Below are 19,310 nucleotides of genomic sequence, written 5' to 3' on the forward strand. Positions count from 1 at the left end.
ATATTTCGTTGCTGTCGAAAGCAGAGCAATTATTCATGTTTGAGACTTTCAAATTCGAACCAAACAAATTCTTTTTTGGCAATTTTCAACTAGCGATTTTGTTGGCCCAAACAAGACTTGTTTGACAGCGTGTTTGTTTTTCTCTCAATGTAGTAAAATGGTAAAACGGACCGCTTTTCATCGTCATTAGCTCAAAATTGGCAGAGAGAAATCAAACGAATTTGTTATTATTCGCCAGTTACTATTGCCAGTTTTGATCTTCATAATTAGACACAACCCGTTTTGCCCAACGTCTATTATTTATTAACTTAATTTTTTTTAAATCACTGATTTCGAATTAACTTTATTTTTCTGAAATCACTAATTTGGAATTAATGAAATCATTCGAAATCATGAAATCATCTCGCGTGACATTCGAAATCAGAGAAATCATTTTTTCCGAAATCACTGAAATCACTCGAAGGCAACTTCATTTCAAAATCATGGTGTCACTCAATTATGGAGTGAGTAACCCCTCGATCTATAGTGTGGTCTGTAAAAGATACTTGGATATCCTTAAATCTATCATGATTAATTTCTCCATTTTATTTTTCCCTTTCAGAGCGAATTGGATGTCATTGAACCAACTCAGGGTATGCCCATAGAAGTAGCCGTGTCTTTCCTCCAGAGGCTAGTCAACATGGCCGACGTACTTATATTCGCAAGTTCCTTAAATTTCGGTGAATTGGAGGCTGAGAAAAACATGTCCAGTGGTGGCATTCTGCGTCAATGTCTCCGTCTGGTTTGTATTCATCCTTAGGTCTTAGTACCCATCCTCCCTAGCAAAAATACAGTCGTTGTTATTCATCAAGTGGTATCACGTCAATGCACAAGACAGCTCATACAAGATCATATGTATCGTCCCTCATTACGTGATTAGTTCATCGCCAAAATAGTAAATTCGACACTTCACATGACATTGAATCATAAGCCTACATTCGATCGCGACGAAATTCTCTTAAAATTCGATTACATAGATATCTTAAAGTATGTAATATTTATTAGATGCATGAGCCATTTAATACAATTGGTATTTATATTCGCTTAATTGGCATACGTTTAGGCAAATTTAGAAGAATAAAAGGGGAAGATGAATTTTTTAGTCGAAAAATTGAGCGAGAAATGGGTAATACTAAAAATCTGTGACCACACATCGCAAATTAATTTTAAATAATTGTTCTAGGCTGCTATTAATGAATTTAAACTTCTTTGAGACATCTCATATAGTATTATGAATGCTCACATATATGTACGGGATTCCCCAAACAGCACCAAAATATATTAAATTACGTGGTTTTGCATCAGGTCTCTTTTTTCAATTATAAAAGTACATCACAGAGTTTTTTATTTAAATGTATGAATGAAGAAATAGGATTTGTTACAATTAATTATTTACAAGTTAGCCTTTAACAATATTTCGGTACAGGATTACCTATTTCTTGTTTTTTTTTCTTTTCCCGTTGCGACTTTTTGTTTATTTGCCTTTTTTTTATTTTTCTTTAAATTGTCTCTCCTAAACGACGTATTGTGAAAGCAAATTTTAAAAATAAGTACAAGTTTTTTATACTCCAGTCATTTCTTGATAGCAACGTGAGGAAGTTTTCTTCTGGTATTAGCTCAGGATTGAAAACGGTAGTAGCCATTGACACGAAATAACTATTAATAATTAATAATTAATAATTAATAATTAATATTTAATAATTAATAATTAATAATTAATAATTAATAATTAATAATTAATATTTAATATTTAATATTTAATAATTGATCATTAAAAAAAAAAATTATGAAGATATTCAAAATGAAATTCAAAAGTGAGTGATAAGACATAAATATCAAACCCCACCAGCACTTAGTATTACACAGGGTTCGTGACGGGAAGGCAGCTAATATGAACCCCATAAACCTACAATATTATAAAAAATTACAATTCATTTCTGGCGTGGTCGCTTAATTTTAGTATTACGGAGAAATGTATTAAAAATAGCGAATCAGTAGAACAGCTAAATTTCGTTCATCTACGTTAAAATACCGCAATTTTTGAATACTCAACATATCGAAATCTATCGCTTGTTTAGGTCTGTACTTGTGCTGTTAGAAACTGCTTAGAGTGTAAAGAACGCGGCAGAACGTACAGCATGTTAGGGCGGCAGATTGGTTCTAGTAATAAATCACAGCACATTCAATCCCTTATTCGAGGAGCACAAACGTCGCCAAAGGTATGTTTTTACGATTTGAATAGGAGAATAGAGATTTCATAGTTCTATGATAAATATGAGTAGAATGCTAGCTTTAGCTATAGAATTCAATTCAATTTTTTTTTCGTAAATTAGAGGTGAGAGTTGGGAGTTTTAATGGATTTATATTTTTAGAATATTGTGGATAATTTGGCAAGTCAATTGAGCCCCGTTAAGGACCCGGAGAAGCTCCTGCAGGACATGGATGTCAATCGACTGAGAGCTGTTATCTACAGAGATGTTGTGAGTACTGTTTTTTCATTTTAATGTCGAGGGGATGATATCGATTTTCTGTTATTGGAAAATTAATTGCTTTTTGCTTCTGAGTGGAAGCTTCGTAATCATATAATTCTTTGAATTATAGAAAAATCTAAAGAATGCCGGGAATAGCTAAAATTTTTAGTTATTCTGAGAAGATTTTCCCTGAAAATCAGGGACAAAGTTTCCATTCTCAGTCATTTTTACTTTAATCTAGTATAATTCAGTAGCGAAGTGGTAAAACGGTTTAAGTCGACTTATCTCCCACTTGAGTTTTTGAGGAATATTTCCGAATCTAAAGGCGATAGCGAAATTTTCGTAATTGTATTCATTGTAGCTCTTAATCGGCTCTACAAAAAGGTTTGGAAAACATTTTGCTATCTCTCTTAGATTCCGAGATATTCATTGAAAACTTGTTAATAGTCAAAATTGACTTGTACCGTTTTACCCCTTCGCTACTGAATTGTACTTAAATTAAGACACGTTTTCTCTTACTTCGAGAAAATCTTACTTCTCAAATTAGAAATATTTTCATTTTGATTTTTTTTTAATTTTATAATTCTTTCGTTATTAAAAAGAAAAAAAGGGACATCAATTTTGAATTAATGTTTAATTATTCCAGAGCCTTATCAGTTTCGAGTGTTCCAACACGCACGAAAAAATTTAATAGAAAAACCTATCGAGTTCGTTAGAAAATTCTATTGAATTTCTATTAAACTTTCTATTAGTTTTTGGCTGATTCTATTGACATGTTCAATAGAAAAAATCAACAGAATTTGATTTTTCTTTTCATATATTTTCTATAGAATTTGCTCTACTCAAATTTTCTAAGTTTTTTCATTCTATTTTTCTTTTCTTCTCATCAAGAAAATCAAACGAAAAAACTTAGAAAATTTAAGCCAAGGAAATTCTATAGAAAATATCTCAGTAGAATAAGTTATATAGAAAAATTGATGTCTATTGATTTTTTCTACTGAATATTTTCTATTGAACATTTCAATAGAATCGGCTAAAAACTAATAGAACAGTTCAATAGAAATTCAATAGAATTTTCTAACGAATTCGATAAGTTTTTCTATTAAATTTTTTCGTCCGTGAAGTTCAAGTTTAAGAATAGATTTTGATTCAAGTACTTTTCTAATTCGAAACAAGGAGATTTTCGGTTCTGAATTTTACTGATTTTGCTCCTAAAATCAAGTAACTAGTTTCTCATTCTCAAAACAATACATTTTTGAGCCATGAGTTTTTCGAAATCCCAAAAATACTTCTGAAAACTCGAAACTTTCTTCTTCTGCGAACAGATGTTTTTCCTCATTCACATTCTCAATTGAAATTCTCTTAAAATCCATTTGTTATGATTTGCAGGAAGAAACCAAACAGGCACAGTTTCTGTCCCTGGCTATAGTTTACTTCATCTCTGTACTTATGGTATCGAAATATCGTGACATCCTGGAGCCACCGATATCCCAGAGGCCCCCAAGTCCAGTGCAATCGATCCAGACCAACGGAGCCAACATCAGATCTGGCAGTCCATCAGGTGAGACCCCTCCTCACCCACTAACCACTAAACTTCTGATCTAAAAATGAGAATCAACTCTATAATCAAGAAATCGAGATGGTCTCATCGTAGACAAAAATATCTCTCAACACATCTTTTATGATTTATCCTTACTCTTTACGTTATTCAGACGGTTACAATTATTATTTCAATTCGTCCTCAATCGAGACACTGAAAAATCATTGACTTACGACAAAATAAATCATTTCTAGTCGCTCAAAACTCTTACGTGTCAGATATGTAATTTTTACACTTTATTATAATGATATCAATTCGTATATCGTAATTTGGTTGGTGAAATTCGATCTATTACGTTTGTTTCGAATTCTTGACTCGAACGATGTGATTATGAGCATGGGTAAAGAATTATCGATAATAATAGCATGAAATTTTGAATAATTTCCACCATTGCAAGCACTAACAGATTGATAATGAATTTAGTAGTGAAGTGGAGTTGGAAAACTTGAGGATATCCAAGTATTTTGGCTACTTTTTCTCCCATGAAATGCTTTTTACAATGATTTTATTATTTAAAATTTGCAAGTCTGAATTTGAATTTCGATATTGCACCATTAGAAACCAATTTGAAAATTTGAGAATAATTAGAAATTTTATTTTTGTTAATTTAATTTAATTTGTGAATAATCAATTTTCCACCATAAAAATTGTTTTATTTTTATTTGAAAAATTGATTTAACATTTGTTTAAACAATGCCAATTATTTATTTACAAATAACAAATGTTTTAAAAAATGATAATTCTGTGCAAAATGTTATTTGAATGACACTGAATATTCACGCTTTTTTCAAATTTTTCTCACGTAATTTAATTGACAAATTTGACGATTGAAAATGGTTGATTCTAGAGTGTGATCTGTATCAAACGGTAAAAGATACTTGGATATCCTTAACAGAACATAACAAGTCGAATTTCTACATCTCTGCATATGAAATTATCTCAATAATGTGTGATTTCTGATTGAAACGTGCAATATACCCTGTGAAATTTTCTGGAATAGCAACTAATTTCCGGGAAAAATAAAAACATGTATCAGAAAATTCAATAGAAAACCTACTACATTTGCTGGAAGATCCTTCTAGAATTCTATCGAAAACCTATTAGAATTTCATTAGAAATTCTATTTGTTTTTGGTTCGATATCTGTAAAGAATTACATAATTTTTGCAGTGCAGTTTTTAATGAATATTTTATAAAGAGCATTATTTGAAAGAAAAATTATTTAAAAGATACAAATCACATAGGAACGTAAAATCGATATTTAGTAGCGTAGTAGCGAAGTGTTAAAACTGCTCAAGTCTCTTTTGACTGTTGTTCAGTTTTTAATGAACATCTCTGAATCCAAGGCAGACAAATTTTTGATATAACCTTTATTGTAGAGTGAATTGAGAGCTACAAAAAAGGTAATTACAAAAATTTTGGTATCTCCCTTAGATTCGTAGATATTCTCCGAAAACTCAGCTGAGAGCTAAGTGGACTTGAATCGTTTTACTGCTTCGCTACTATATTAACTTCTTTCTATAAAATATCTACAAGAAAAATCGCAAAAAAATGTTGCAAAATTCTTAAGAGGAATCAGCAGAAAACAAATAAAATTATTTACCGAAAATTCTGTTTTTCAAGTGAATTCTCTACTTAAAACGAACAAAAACATCAAATTTGACTTGTTATATTCAACTTCACTACAAAATCGTGATAGTTATTTGTAATAGAATCTATATACCAATATATTTGTGTTATTCGTCAACAAAAATAGACTAGATTTAGATGCAGAAGGTCAACCATTTACTCAGAAGATTGATTTAAACATGAACATATTATTAACTCAGAATTAATTTTAATTGAGTATTTTTGAATAGTTGATGTTTCTTGATCTTGAGAGTACGTATTTTAATTGATGAAAAGAGGTAGATTCTGGGTATTGTGGATAGACACCTATTTAGATGCTGAACGAGGGGAAATATTGAATACCACCTTGTAGCAATGGAATAAGAAGCATGTGTGGTTGCACTGGTGTAGACGTAATTATCTTGATTGAATGTATCTGACAGTGAGAGTTTTGATGTTTGTCGAATGTATGCACATTAATTAATGCTAGACACATCTCACATCTCAATCACTTTATTCATTCTCGGTTTCCAACTTTTCATTTTTTTCATTCTGTTCACATTTTTTTTCATGTTCATTTTTTCATTTCATTCGTGTGGAAACGAATATGGAATTTCTTTCTTTGCATTTTCATTCAGTTTCGTTATTTTTATGTTCCCATGGAAATTGTTGGAGAGAAGGAAAATGTGGGAGTGTGTAAAGTGACTCATGCGTTAAAAATATTAATCCGATGGGAAAAAATATTGCAATGCGATGGTAATATTTTTTTGTGGATCTCCGATATCCACTGGAGTATAAATGAGGGTTTGTCGAGTTTTGTTTCATTTGGAAGCACAGAAAGGTATTTTGAAATGCAATAGACTTATCCAATACTGAAACTCCTGGGGTAAAGTTTCGGAATGTTAAAAGTTGATTTTTAATACACGAAGAGAAAAGTTGGGTAAAAATTACCTAGAAAATCGTGGCAAATTGTACTATACGAAAGGTAACCGTGGAGTGAAATGTAATTCAATGACAAAATAGCTGTTTGTCGAGGATTTTTTACGATTCGTTCGGTAAAAAAAACACATCTCGGGATGCAAAAATTATCCTGCTGTACAGTGAAATTTCCTAAACTGATAGGGTATTTTTTTCCTTGGAACCATCTGAAAGTCATGGGGATGAATTGAAGTGAAATTTTACCAAAGCCCGAATAAAAAACCCCATAACGACAGGCCGGAAATATAGGGGAGGGTGGGGTAAAATGGACACTATAGACTTTTTTAAAATTATTCATAACTCAGAATCAAATTTATTAATTGAGATCAGTTCAAGCTCATCACAAAGGCAACGAATTGTTGTTTGTATTGAAAAAAAAATTATTAAGTTTCATCAACATTTCAACCCATCATTAACATTTAAAAAAAAGTCGAAAGTATCCATTTTACCCCAACCTCCCCTACTATTATGCACTCGTATCGAAATATACTATTTTTGTACTGACCTTCACTTTTCCTTATTCGGGAATTGACATTGGGCCTTCTCAAAACTCGTAAAAGTGAAAATAACTATGGAAAAATATCGTTCACGACTAGGGTCATGGGGTTTTTTACTCGCGTTGTGGGCCAGTCCTCGCCCTGAAATATACTACATTCGTCTCGCACTTTTTTTCCGATATAGGGTGAAAAGGTACTGAAAATCGAGTTCCTTCCACGATTGCTTGACTTGTTCGGTAATTTTTCTCCGGACCGGTTGCACCAAGCCCTCATAGCCAAATAAATCGTCAGAATAAAGTTATGCCTGGAGCTCCAATTTTCCAAGTTTTTTCGTTTCGTTTTTGTTAGTGAAAAGAGAAGAAAAATATACTGTAAATTACTTAGATAATTCATGTCGAAGAATTCCTACGATCAATGTCTCAATACACAAAGTTGTATGAAAAGATGAAATTCTACGGATTTTGTCCATAAAATGGTTTTTATTGGCCATTAAAAGAAACGAGCAATAAAGCAGCGGAATTCTTTAATAGAACTGGTCAAAAACTAATTGATTTTCCAATAGAAATTCAATGGAAATGAAATAGTAGGCCCAATATCATTAAATTGAGAAGGCACACGTATGAACAAATTCCATTAAAAAATCTGGCAAATTTATTGAGAAATTCTGTTGAACTTTCTATTAGTTTTTGACCAATTCTAGTTAAGAATTCCGTAGCTTATCTACGCATTTTTTTCAATGGAAAATGTTCTGTAGAATAAATCAATGGAATTCGATTTTTCTATACAACTTTATTGAAATATTTTCTATAGAAATTCTTCGCCTCAAATTTTCTAAGTTTTTCTGTTTCATTGTTTTTTTACGAAAAGAGAAGGAAATAGAGTGGGAAATACTTAGACAATTCATGTCAAAGAATTCCTACAGAAAATGTCTCAATAAAAAAAGTTGTTTAGAAAAATAACATTTTACTGATTTTTTTCTATAAAATAGATTCTACACTGTTAAAAATTTCTTGAATTTTCAGTCACAATGTCATCTGAATTTCCAACGTTGTGAGTCTGAATTCAATTTCAATTCAAAACGTTTACTAAATTTCTCATTCATCTTGAAAATTCAAGAAAATTTGATTTTGCATATTAAAAAACCATTGATTGTTCAATGAAAGCTTGAATTTTCAAATTCATCGTGGAAATTGAACATCAAACATAATTGAATTTTCAATAGATTGAAAATTCAGAGAAGTTATTGCCTGAATTTTCAACATTATCAAGGTTTTTCAGTGCCGTATGGATATGAAGATCGAAAATTACTTGAATATTCAAGAAATTAACTGATTTGTCAATGAAGAATTCTACAGAAATTTCATGTAACTTTATCGTTGTTAAAAAATTTCAAGTTTTTTCACTTGTCATTTCAAGTGTAATTTTCTAACAGTGTATGGGATATTATCGATAAAAAAAAGCGTCGTAAAGTTGCGGAATTCTTCAACAGAATCAGTCAAAAACTGATAGAATTTTCAATAGAAGTTGAATGGAATTTTCAATAGAATTTACTGGGTTTGGATTTTTCAGTGAAATTTTTTCATTCGCGGAATAGTTGTGACGTAACGCATGGGTCAACTCGCAAGAAAGAATGTTGAATAAAGTCTCAGGATTGAAATTGAATAGACGGTAAATCCTGATAATGGTTATGCATAAATGTGATTACTCAGCAGATGGGAATGGTGGTGGAGGAGGTCGTCCACTATTTCCACAGTGGTCACACCACGTGTATCCTCAGTTCCTTCCGGGTTCACACCCCGCAGCCAATGCCAATGTCAATGCGAACCACCACATCAGCCAGCACCACCACCAGCACCCGCTACCGGCTGCCAGGCACACAAATCGCCAGACCCAATCCGGCTATTATGTCCCAAATCATCATAGTAATCATTACAATCATCACCCAAATAATTACAACTATCATCGTCACCATTATTATCATCATCACAATAACAACAATCACCATCACTCGCTTCAAAAGCATAACGATCAGCCCCGAAATATCTATCATAGAAACTCCGGTGTCGGTATGCAAGGTAATTTTCTCCAACTGCTCGAAGAAGAGAGAAAGAATATGAGAGAGAGAAATCTTTTTTTTTCTCATCACGGAATGATTACTGTTGATATATTTACAACTGCACCCCTTCCCTGTGTTACTCAGACTCCCGGAAATGCACTATGGAAAAATTCAATAGAAAAATTTTGCGAATTCGCTAGATAATTTTATTGAAATCTCTAAAAATTTTATTAAAATCCTAGAGAATTGTCGTTAAAATTCTATTTGTTTTTATAAAAATCAATAAATTTCGATTTTTCTATATTAATATTCTCTTAGAATTTTTTCTGTAAGAACACTTGGGGATGAATAAGTTTTTTTCACTCGGATCCTGTAATGCAAAACAAAGCAAAATATAGCGGAAAAAACTTTGAAAATCCGTGCCCAATAATTTTAATAGAAAAAATCTCAAGAGAAAAATTCAAACAGAAAAATCGAAATCTGTTGACTTTTTCCTATCAAATATCTAATAGAATCTGCGCAAAAAACAAATAGAGTTTTAACTAGAATTCTCAAAAAATTTAATAGAATCCTCCCAAAATTTGTAGAGAATTTCAATAGAATTTTCTAGCGAATTCGCTAAAGTTTTCTATTAAATTTTTTCATACGTGTGTTTGTCGTTTTTCGCAGCTTGCTCGTTTTAATTCAGTGAGGAAGTGGCAAAATGAGCTGAAAATTTCAACCGTCATTTTTTTAAACACAAAATCATGTCCACAGATTTCTCTTCACTACAATTAATCAGTCGATTTAGTGAAATTCGATGTAAATAAATTCTATTCGCTTTTTACGTCTTTCTATTGAAAATTCAGTGCCTATTGAATTTATTCGGTTGGTAATTTTTCTGTATAAATCTTTGAGAATTAATCGGGTAAAATCAAGAGAACATCATCAAATTTATGCCCAAAGATTTCGATACTGGAAATAACAACAGAATAGAGTGAATAGAAAAATCGGGACCGATTCATCTTTTTTTATCAATATTTCTATAAAGATCGTTTTGTTGAGCCAATAATTATATACAGAAAAATCACTCGTTTATGTAATTGTTACGTAATTACACACATTTAAAAATTCAATATGAATAATTGATATTAGCATAATGGTCACGAATTTTCTGAATTTTTTTCACTGTGTTTCGTTGGTCTCACATGACAAGATTGAAAACAAAAAATTACGAAAATTGTGAAAATTATGAAAATTTCTATGCTAGAATTAGTGATTCAAGTCGTCCAAAAACCAATAGAATTTCCAATACAATTCCAATGCAAGTTTTAAACGAATGCGCTACGATTTACTCTCCAATTTTTTCAGATTTTTAAAATATTTTCTAACGATTCAATATTGAGATTCAAACTTAAACCTGAAAAGTTTAAATAATAAAATCATTCTAAAATGTCCGGAAACTTAAGGTCAAACGGGGCTCAAATGAAATCCCTGATGTTCGACTGCAAAAGTAGAAATTCATTTCACTGGAGAAAAAAATAGCCAAAGTACTTGGATATCCTTGAATGATCCATACTAATGCTTGATTACTTCCTCATTTAAAAAATGAATGATAATAGAAGAAACCATTGATAGACTTTTTCTGCTACTTAAATTACTTCTCTCCCGAAAAAATTTTTCATTTCCTCTCAGAAGCGTCCATTCCTGAAAACATTTCGTTGAATTATTTCTATTAGAAGCGAATATCAAGATACACTTTGAAGAATTTTCTCGGCTGCAAAACACTCTGTTGACGTTTTGATCCTGAGTCACTAATTTTACCACTTCAGTACTGAATTATCCTCTCTATTATTCTGCGATGATACTCGACTTTTTACCCATATTGGTGTCTGAAATGTGGACCCCTAGATGTTCTCCATCGATGTCTTTCTATCCGTCTTTGTGCCTTATCCGTAGACCCCCAGTTCAATTCCGTAAATTTTGTTTATTCTTCGTTTCTTAATGATGATTTTATTCTTAATTGTTTATTCACAGGATGCAGCTGTTTGAAAGCTCACGCTTCGTCAAGCAGACCATTGCTATTCTTCACAGATTATTCAATTCGTTGACTATTTACTTTATCGATTCCATTAAGTGAGATGATTTTATTTTGCAGCAATTGCATGAATTGAAATTATCATTTCTATGTACATTCTCTGCATGCCTTTAGTCGATCTAACGATACATCAGCTTCAACGCTGTCTAGGAACGTTGAAAAGAGATTCAACGATTTTGTGCATTGATTTTAATACCTTGGGATTGTGATTCTAGGGAGCGGAGGGATCATGAGTCAATCTGGATCTCAGGACGATGGAGAGTACGAAGTCATCATTGTGGACGAGAATAATTCCTCTATCCTCGCTGACCACGACGTCACGTCATCGGGGCCACCTTCTACAAAGGTAAAATCAGTTTTAATAAAAACAAGACGAATAAGTATCTTTCTCTCGTCTTAATACCGTCATGTGGGCTTAAGAACGAGGAATAAATTTTAAAATGGGAGACAAATTTCTCACTATTCCTATTCTGAATTCCTAGATTACTGATTCATTAATCATGTGGAACTGCTTTCCTCATTCGCACATTTTCAAATTTTCGTAGATGAGTTTTATGGATTTAGTTTTATACTTTTGAATGTAAAACTCGTGAGTGGAGATTTTAAAATGTCCAAGTGGGTGAAACAGTCTGTTGCACACTTATGGAGAGATTCGAGAGAAAATCCTAGTTTATTCAGTGGAAAATTCGGGTGGGAATCTGTAGAAATTCTCGTCGTTTCAAACATCGATAGAACTTAATTAACTTTAAAAATCAATATATTTAGATTTTTCTATTAAAAATATGGGCAGATCCACGCCAAATCTGCAGGCCAAAAAAGCCGATGATGGGGATTTTTGTCTCATTTTTTTTCTGAAAAGATGGCGCTTCTCGGACATTTCTAATTGGCGCCAAAATTCTTGATATTTTATTGACAAGTTCTGGGGAAAATTTTCAATTTTAAAAAGATTAGCTTTTCGAGTAATTAACAATAAAAAAAAATGTCTCGTATAAATCTTATCAAACTGAAGATAATGTTATGTATGACGTCTCATTTTGAAGGGTTTTTCATGTTCTTTGAGTGTGCCCAACGGCGATTTGATAGCTTGAAGCCTCGCAGAGGTATTGAGGCCAATTTGGAAAAAAAAAATTTTTGGACAAAAAGTTGCAATTTTCAAAAAATCATAACTTCCTCAATTATCGATAATTTTAAATTTTTCTTTTTTTTTTAATTTTTGTCTAGTCGCCATCTTTTCAGAAAAAAATTGAGACGAAAATCCCCAGCATCAACTTTTTTGTTCTGCTGATTTGGTTATTATTTTGCTATTTTTCTGGAAACATCCCTCAGCCTCTTTTGAGACAAGACAAAAAATACATTGAAAAATTCAGAAAATTTATAACATAGGGATTTTTGTAGAAAAAATATCGACAATTAGATCTGTAGAAATATTGAAATCTATTGATTTTTCCATAAAGTCAGTGTGAAAAAAGTACTAAATTTAGAAATTAAAAAAAAAACTGAGATTTTCTATTGAATCATCTCATGCGTGCATATTTCAATGAAAAAAATCACGATGAATTCCTATTAAATATAATTAAGAGCACAAGCTACGCTTTATCTTCAATTATCATACAAAAGAAACAAAATTATAGAAGAGAGAATAATTTTTGTAGATTGGCACAGATTATATCTAGCATGGATTGCACGTGTTGAAAATCCAGCACGTTCTATCGTGATTCTGATTATCGAGAAAGAACGATGATAATATGTAACACATTGATATTTTAATTAAATAGTTCAGTCTGCGATGTTGAGCATGTGTATCTGCTTATCAATGAATCGATGTCTTGCATTTTCTGGAATAGTCAATTACGATTATGAGATAAAAACGTCTTCGATATATAGTTATACTCCTTCAGCACGTAGAATCGATGAAGAGATTGCAGAGGGAATTACTTATCCTCTCTTGAAATTAATTCTTAATAATCTCGTTATTATTACTTTTTTTTTGAGATGACGGTATTGATTTTTTACTCATTCCCAACTTTTTTTTTGTAATATGAACAGACAGAACAGCAGAAGAGAAATAAATCGTAATATGAGAAGTTGATGAAATTTTTTTTTGCAAGATCTGAAGACATTTCGTCTGAAAATCTCTCGTCCTCAACACGATTTTCCAGTTAACTCACTTCAGTCCAAATTTTTCAATCATCTATGGAAAACGTAAAAAAATTAAAAAATCGAAAGCATTGGATTTGATGCGATGGAATGTCGCGTTGAATGATAACCGGATCTGTTAAATTTTTTGTTATCAAAGAAATATGTTCTTTTTCAATTCGTTATCAATCTATTTCACATTTTCTAATTTTGCGACAATCTTGGAGATGAGTGATTTGGGGATGAAATGCAACGATACTTTTTTCCTAGAACATTTCATGAACCACAAAACACGCCTGACATTTTTTTTCGGATCTACTAGCTCTAATGATATTCGCATAGTCACATGTGTAACATTTTAAAACTTATGTTCTTTATAACCTTGCGAATTTTCATAATTAACGGAGAACTGAATAAATAAATAAATAATAAATAAAAGGAGAAATACATAAATGAGAGGAGAGTATTTCTGGCTGTTCTCACGTGCGAAAAACTTCAACAGAAAAATCTAGGAAAGAGTGGAGCAAGGAGAAACGTTTTTTAACCATTTCAATACTTAATATCTTTATTTAAGGCCCGGGTGTACTATCTTTCGAATGTTATCTGGATTTTGTTATATCTTTCGTAATCCAAAATTGTCAATTGAGTGGTACATCATGTAGAAATACCCAAAAATTATGATAGAATTATTTTTAAAAAAGCATAAAAAATGCTGAACTTTTTCAAAGGGCATTTTTAATTGAGATTCAGAGTGAGTTGAAAAAAGTGGAAATTATAAATATCTGATTCGCTGTGGCAAATTATCTATTTTCTATGGTCGATAATAAAACACTAACTCCTCATGGGAAGTGACTTCTAGGTATCTCAATTTTCAAAAAAGTAGTATATAGTCATATGCCTTTTTTATGTGATAAAAGGGTGATTAAAAAATTCTCCAAAATATTACAACTTTTTTCAAAGAGCCTTCTCCGTAATAAATGTCTCTGTGCAGTGTGGGAAAAGATTTACGAAAGCAGTCTTCCCCCTGCATGATATCGGATGACAGGCCGCCATTTGTCACCGTAAATCAGACACATTTTTAAATTTCTTGTTATTCAATTTATTCTGAACATAAATTAAAAATGCTCTTTGAAAAAATTAAGATTTTTTTCTCCTTTTTATTGATTATTCATTCTTAATTTTTCAAAACTTCTGCATGATGCAGGACTTGATGGACAATTTCAGACGACGAAAGATGAAAAAAAAAAACATCGAGATAACGTTCAAAGGATAGTACACCCCGGCCTTAACCAGAGATATTATGATTTTTAATCGATGAGAAGCGTTCCACTTTGCCCACCTCCTAGGAATTTCTATTAGACTTCTATCAGTTTTTTTTGTCGATACTATTGAAAAATTCCGCTACTTTTCCAAGTTATTTTTCTCCGTTTTTTTCTTTCCTCATTAATATACTATTTCAATATGAGTTCGTAAAAATTTTTTTTCACCCCTGGGAGGTGTAAAGCGTTTGCCGAAGGCGATTGCTACCCTCCCAAGGGTCAAAAAACACTTTTCCGTACTGACCTTCACTGTTCCTTGTCCGGGCATTGGTATTGGCCCTTCCCCAATCGTAAAAGTGAAAATCACTACGGAAAAATATCGTTCACGGCTAGTGTCATGGATTTTTTAGGAGTAGTTGCATGGAGAGAAATTTTCTAGAAAAATTCTAGTACGAGTACTGGAAAAAATTACAATCCACCGGATGTGAAAAATTCTAGTACTGTTAACGTAAAATATCTTGGTATTTCTAGGAAAATTTCTGAGGATTTCTGTGAAATTTTCACAGAAATACAGGGAAAAATTCACGTTTTCCCCAATAAAATTTTTTGTGCCCGCCCTGGATTTTTTTCCTGGCCGTCACTTTGCGCCTCTTTTCCCGTGCTAGCACTAAAAATTTTCTAAACAATGACCATCCGTGTGGCGTCCGAGCCGAAGGCGAGGACCGGCCAACCACTTGAGTAAAAAACCTCATGGAACTCGCCCTGAAATATACTATTTCCCACGAGTCTCGAACCTTATTTTTCATCACAATGTGTGAAAAGTGGGATTTTGCGCTCCGCGTGCTCCACTTTACACGCTGGTAGCATAATATATTATTTTCCAAATACGCTTGACTTTTCAATGAATTGTTTTCATACGCGCTTGATAATCTTATTACCAACATAAGTACAAAACCTTTACCGTCACCTCAACCCTCTCTCTAGCTAATTTTACATTAACTCTTTTACTTGTGATACGAAGCATGTTAATTTCTATTTTCCGGTACTCTCAACGTTAATCCTCTCTGCTTGCAATGCTATGCGTACTAACTACTGGTTCTGAAGGGAGGTAACAGTGGTGTACCTCGGACGCGGACAATCCTCGAGGATTACGCCTCGTCAGAGCCGACTATCGGCACTTCGACTAGACCCGACCAAGTGACAAGAAACACTCAGGTAAAAATTGATGAGAAAAATAAGAAAAAGAAAACTGCAAAAAAAGAGAGACAAGAATTACAAATAACCGTAAGAATCGATCAAACTACGTTCTCCATTAATTTCGTTCGTGATGAAATTGATATGTCACTTTTCGTTGAATCCAACACGCCGTGACTTTCATACATTTTCATTTTTTTATTTCGCTGTCACCGCTTTTGGAATCACGGAAGGCTTACGTTTTCCTTCATTTCTATTATCATAGGAAGTCTGCCTATTCTCTAATAGTAGTGTATCGGTATTTGCATGTTCAACTACATCGTTTTGTCGTCGAGTTTTGTTTGAGTTAAAAAAAATGGAAGAGATCTTATTAAACCTGTTATATATATTTACTTAAATAAGGAGATATTAAAGTTATAGATAGAGATGAACTTTTATTAGAACTTGATAGTCGTAGTATTTAGTGAGATTACGAGAGTGAAAAGAGCAGTGTTTTTTAAAAACAGGTAGCAACCTTCCAGAGATGCACAAAATGCTTTAAAAATTCGGCTGCCGAGTGGAAAATACAAATATTTTTCCAAATCCTTCAAACCTTGTGGATTTAAAAGGAAACACCGAGAGACTTTTATTGTAGAACGGTTTTCTACTAGGAAAAACGTCTTTGGATGTTTTCTTTTAAATCTGTTAGGTCCTGAATGATTCGCAGAATCATCTAGGAGTCTGGAATGAGAATGACAAGATGATTCACAGAGAAAAAAGTTTTAGTTTTTAAGGATATATGCCTGATTTTTGGATACCATGCTGGCTTTGTTACTCATTTTTACGGACAATAATCGTAAAACGATTCAAGTCGACTTGGCTCTTACCTGAGTTTTCTAGAAATATCTCTGAATCTGAGGGAGATAGAGAAATTTTCGTAATAACCTTTTTTGTAGGTCTGAATCCGCTCTATAAAAAAGGTTATGACAAAAATTTTGCTATCTGCCTTAGATCTAGAGATATTCATTGAGAACTGACGAATAGTCAAAGTCGACTTTAACTGTTTTACCGGTTCGCTACAGAATTTCCCATTATTTCAAGGAATTGTTTCATTTGAAATTGAGTACCTGTGTTTTCTAAAACTGAGGTATTTCGGTCAGAAAAGGTAAAATAATAATAATAAAGTCGTTGGTACACATGGGCCGTTGTGGCAACGGTGGTAACAACAAAATCTAGAAAAGTTGAAAGGAAGTTTTAAAAAAAACATTTTCTCAAAATCAGTATTAATGTTCTATGTAAACTCATAAACAATGTAATCATTACTTTTTTCTTATGGACAGAACCCCTCAATCTACTATTCATTTTTAATAAAAAATGAATTCAGTAGCGAAGTGGTAAAACTGTTTAAGTCGACTTATCTCCCAGTTGAGTTTTTGAGGAATAATTCCGAATCTAAAGGAGATAGCGAAATTTTCGTAATTACATTTGTTGTAGCTCTCAATCGGTTCTACAAAAGAGGTTATAACAAGAATTTTGCTATCTCTCTTAGATTCCGAGATATTCATTAAAAACTGATCAATAGTCAAAATTGACGTGTACCGTTTTACCACTTCGCTACTGAATTCTTAATTTATATTTGATTTTGGGAATTTTATCTCTAAATGATAAAAATTTCTAATGCTAAGGGAAATTCTCGTCAGTGACACATACCCCTGAAAATTAATATGTTCCTAAAAACTAAATTTTTTTTTTGCGCTCGTACCCCTAAATGCACGAATATAATTTGATTGCCCCTTTATCTCCAGAGCAATGACTCAAGTGAAGAAGCGATGCACCGTTCCAACATCACAGCAGACCCAAGTCCCTCGGACATCACGACAGATAACGAGAATAAGCATAATTCATCAGAAGAAGCGTGGACGGATGTTAATCTCAACGAAGACGGCGACGCAATGCCCATAACAAATGCACGAGAAGATCCACGAAACATACACAATATGTCACACGTCCACGACCCTGATAGCGAGGGAAACGTCTTGGATCAAGAGACACTCAGAGACCCAGAGCGAGGAGAAAAGCCTTCAGCAGAAATCTCGGTTGTTCGTGTGCCCGAACGTCTGCTGGTCAACTCGTCATCCCCGAGGCCCGACGATCTACCGATCAAAGGGCTCGTCGAACATTTGCCGATTCCAACGCCCTCCAGAGAAGCTTCGTTGACCCAGAAACTCGAAATGGCCCTGGGATCGGTCTGTCCACTTCTTCGAGAGATAATGGTTGACTTTGCTCCATTTTTATCGAAGACTCTTGTTGGGTCACACGGCCAGGAGCTCCTCATGGAGGGAAAAGGTAAATTAACCAAAAAACTAAACCAAACCAATTTTTTTTTTTTTGGTAAGAACCAAAAAATTCATGCAATTGCCTATTTTCGGAAATTACGAGCATTTTCTATTAAAAAAAGTTTCTAAACCATCAATTAGCTACCACAAAAATCATTTGTTCAGAATCGTAACAAATTTATTCGTATTCAGAATTTTACCAGGAAACTAAAAAAATAAAGTTTCCGAAAGTTCAAATTTAATAATTTACGGTTCTAGGAGAAATGTTCCCCGGAAAAATGTTCCCCGGGAAATTTGTTCTCGAAAAAATGTTCCCCAAAAACATAAATTCCCCCAAAAAACTCCAAAAACAAGCCCCAAAATGAAAAAAATCACCCTTCCATAATAGTGAAAACACAAAAAAACCATTAAAAAATACAAAAAAAAGAAGTTCATTCACGACAATGAAAAAACAAATAAAAACAAAATTGTAAGGTCGAAACATATTGACCAAAAAAAAGAAAGATCATTAAATACATGTCATAAGGAATCACACAATATGAAATCCCGAGGTCAAAACAAGTCCGCGTAAAAAAAGTAAATCAATATTAATTCAAAATGATAGAATATTAGAATATTAGAATGGTATCAAAAATAAACACTTACCATCTAGACAAATAAAATAAAAACAACACAGAAATTGGCGTAATGAAGGAGACGAGGAGGAACAATTTTCCAGAGAACGATTTTCCGGGGAACAAGTATCCGGGTACCGATTTTTTTCAATTTTCTAATCTCAAGTTTGGGAACTGAATATTTCATTTTTCATTGTCAAACGTTTAAAATATTGCTCATTAATGAATAATTAGTTGTTAAAATTTGACGATTTCAAACGCTTTGAAATAGCTAATGACGTTGCAGATACGGTCGACTGCTGGACCAATCACAGAATGGCTCAAGCCGACCTAACCCAATCTTTAGGTGCGCCTCGGCCAATGGAGGATGACAACTCCCCACTCTTTTCTTTTTCGACCAATGAAGCGTTGCCTGACCGTCTTTGTGACGTCACAATCGAAAAATTGTCCTCGAAAACGACTGATTT

General features: G+C 32.9%; 1 protein-coding gene across 1 annotated transcript in view; it reads left to right on the forward strand.

Moving 5' to 3' along the window:
* Positions 1-19,310, forward strand: part of LOC107048433 (neurobeachin) — a 600,659-nt gene that overhangs the window by 462,755 nt on the left and 118,594 nt on the right. Inside the window, exons 18-25 of the mRNA XM_015271593.1 lie at positions 602-781; positions 2,118-2,258; positions 2,412-2,519; positions 3,900-4,071; positions 8,902-9,267; positions 11,541-11,671; positions 15,825-15,935; positions 17,699-18,239. Coding sequence (XP_015127079.1) covers positions 602-781; positions 2,118-2,258; positions 2,412-2,519; positions 3,900-4,071; positions 8,902-9,267; positions 11,541-11,671; positions 15,825-15,935; positions 17,699-18,239 — 1,750 coding nt within the window. The remainder of the gene's footprint in view (positions 1-601; positions 782-2,117; positions 2,259-2,411; positions 2,520-3,899; positions 4,072-8,901; positions 9,268-11,540; positions 11,672-15,824; positions 15,936-17,698; positions 18,240-19,310) is intronic.

The sequence above is a fragment of the Diachasma alloeum genome, unplaced genomic scaffold, assembly GCF_001412515.2.
Source record: "Diachasma alloeum isolate Michigan unplaced genomic scaffold, Dall2.0 Dall_scaffold_00192, whole genome shotgun sequence".
Lineage (NCBI taxonomy): Eukaryota > Metazoa > Arthropoda > Insecta > Hymenoptera > Braconidae > Diachasma > Diachasma alloeum.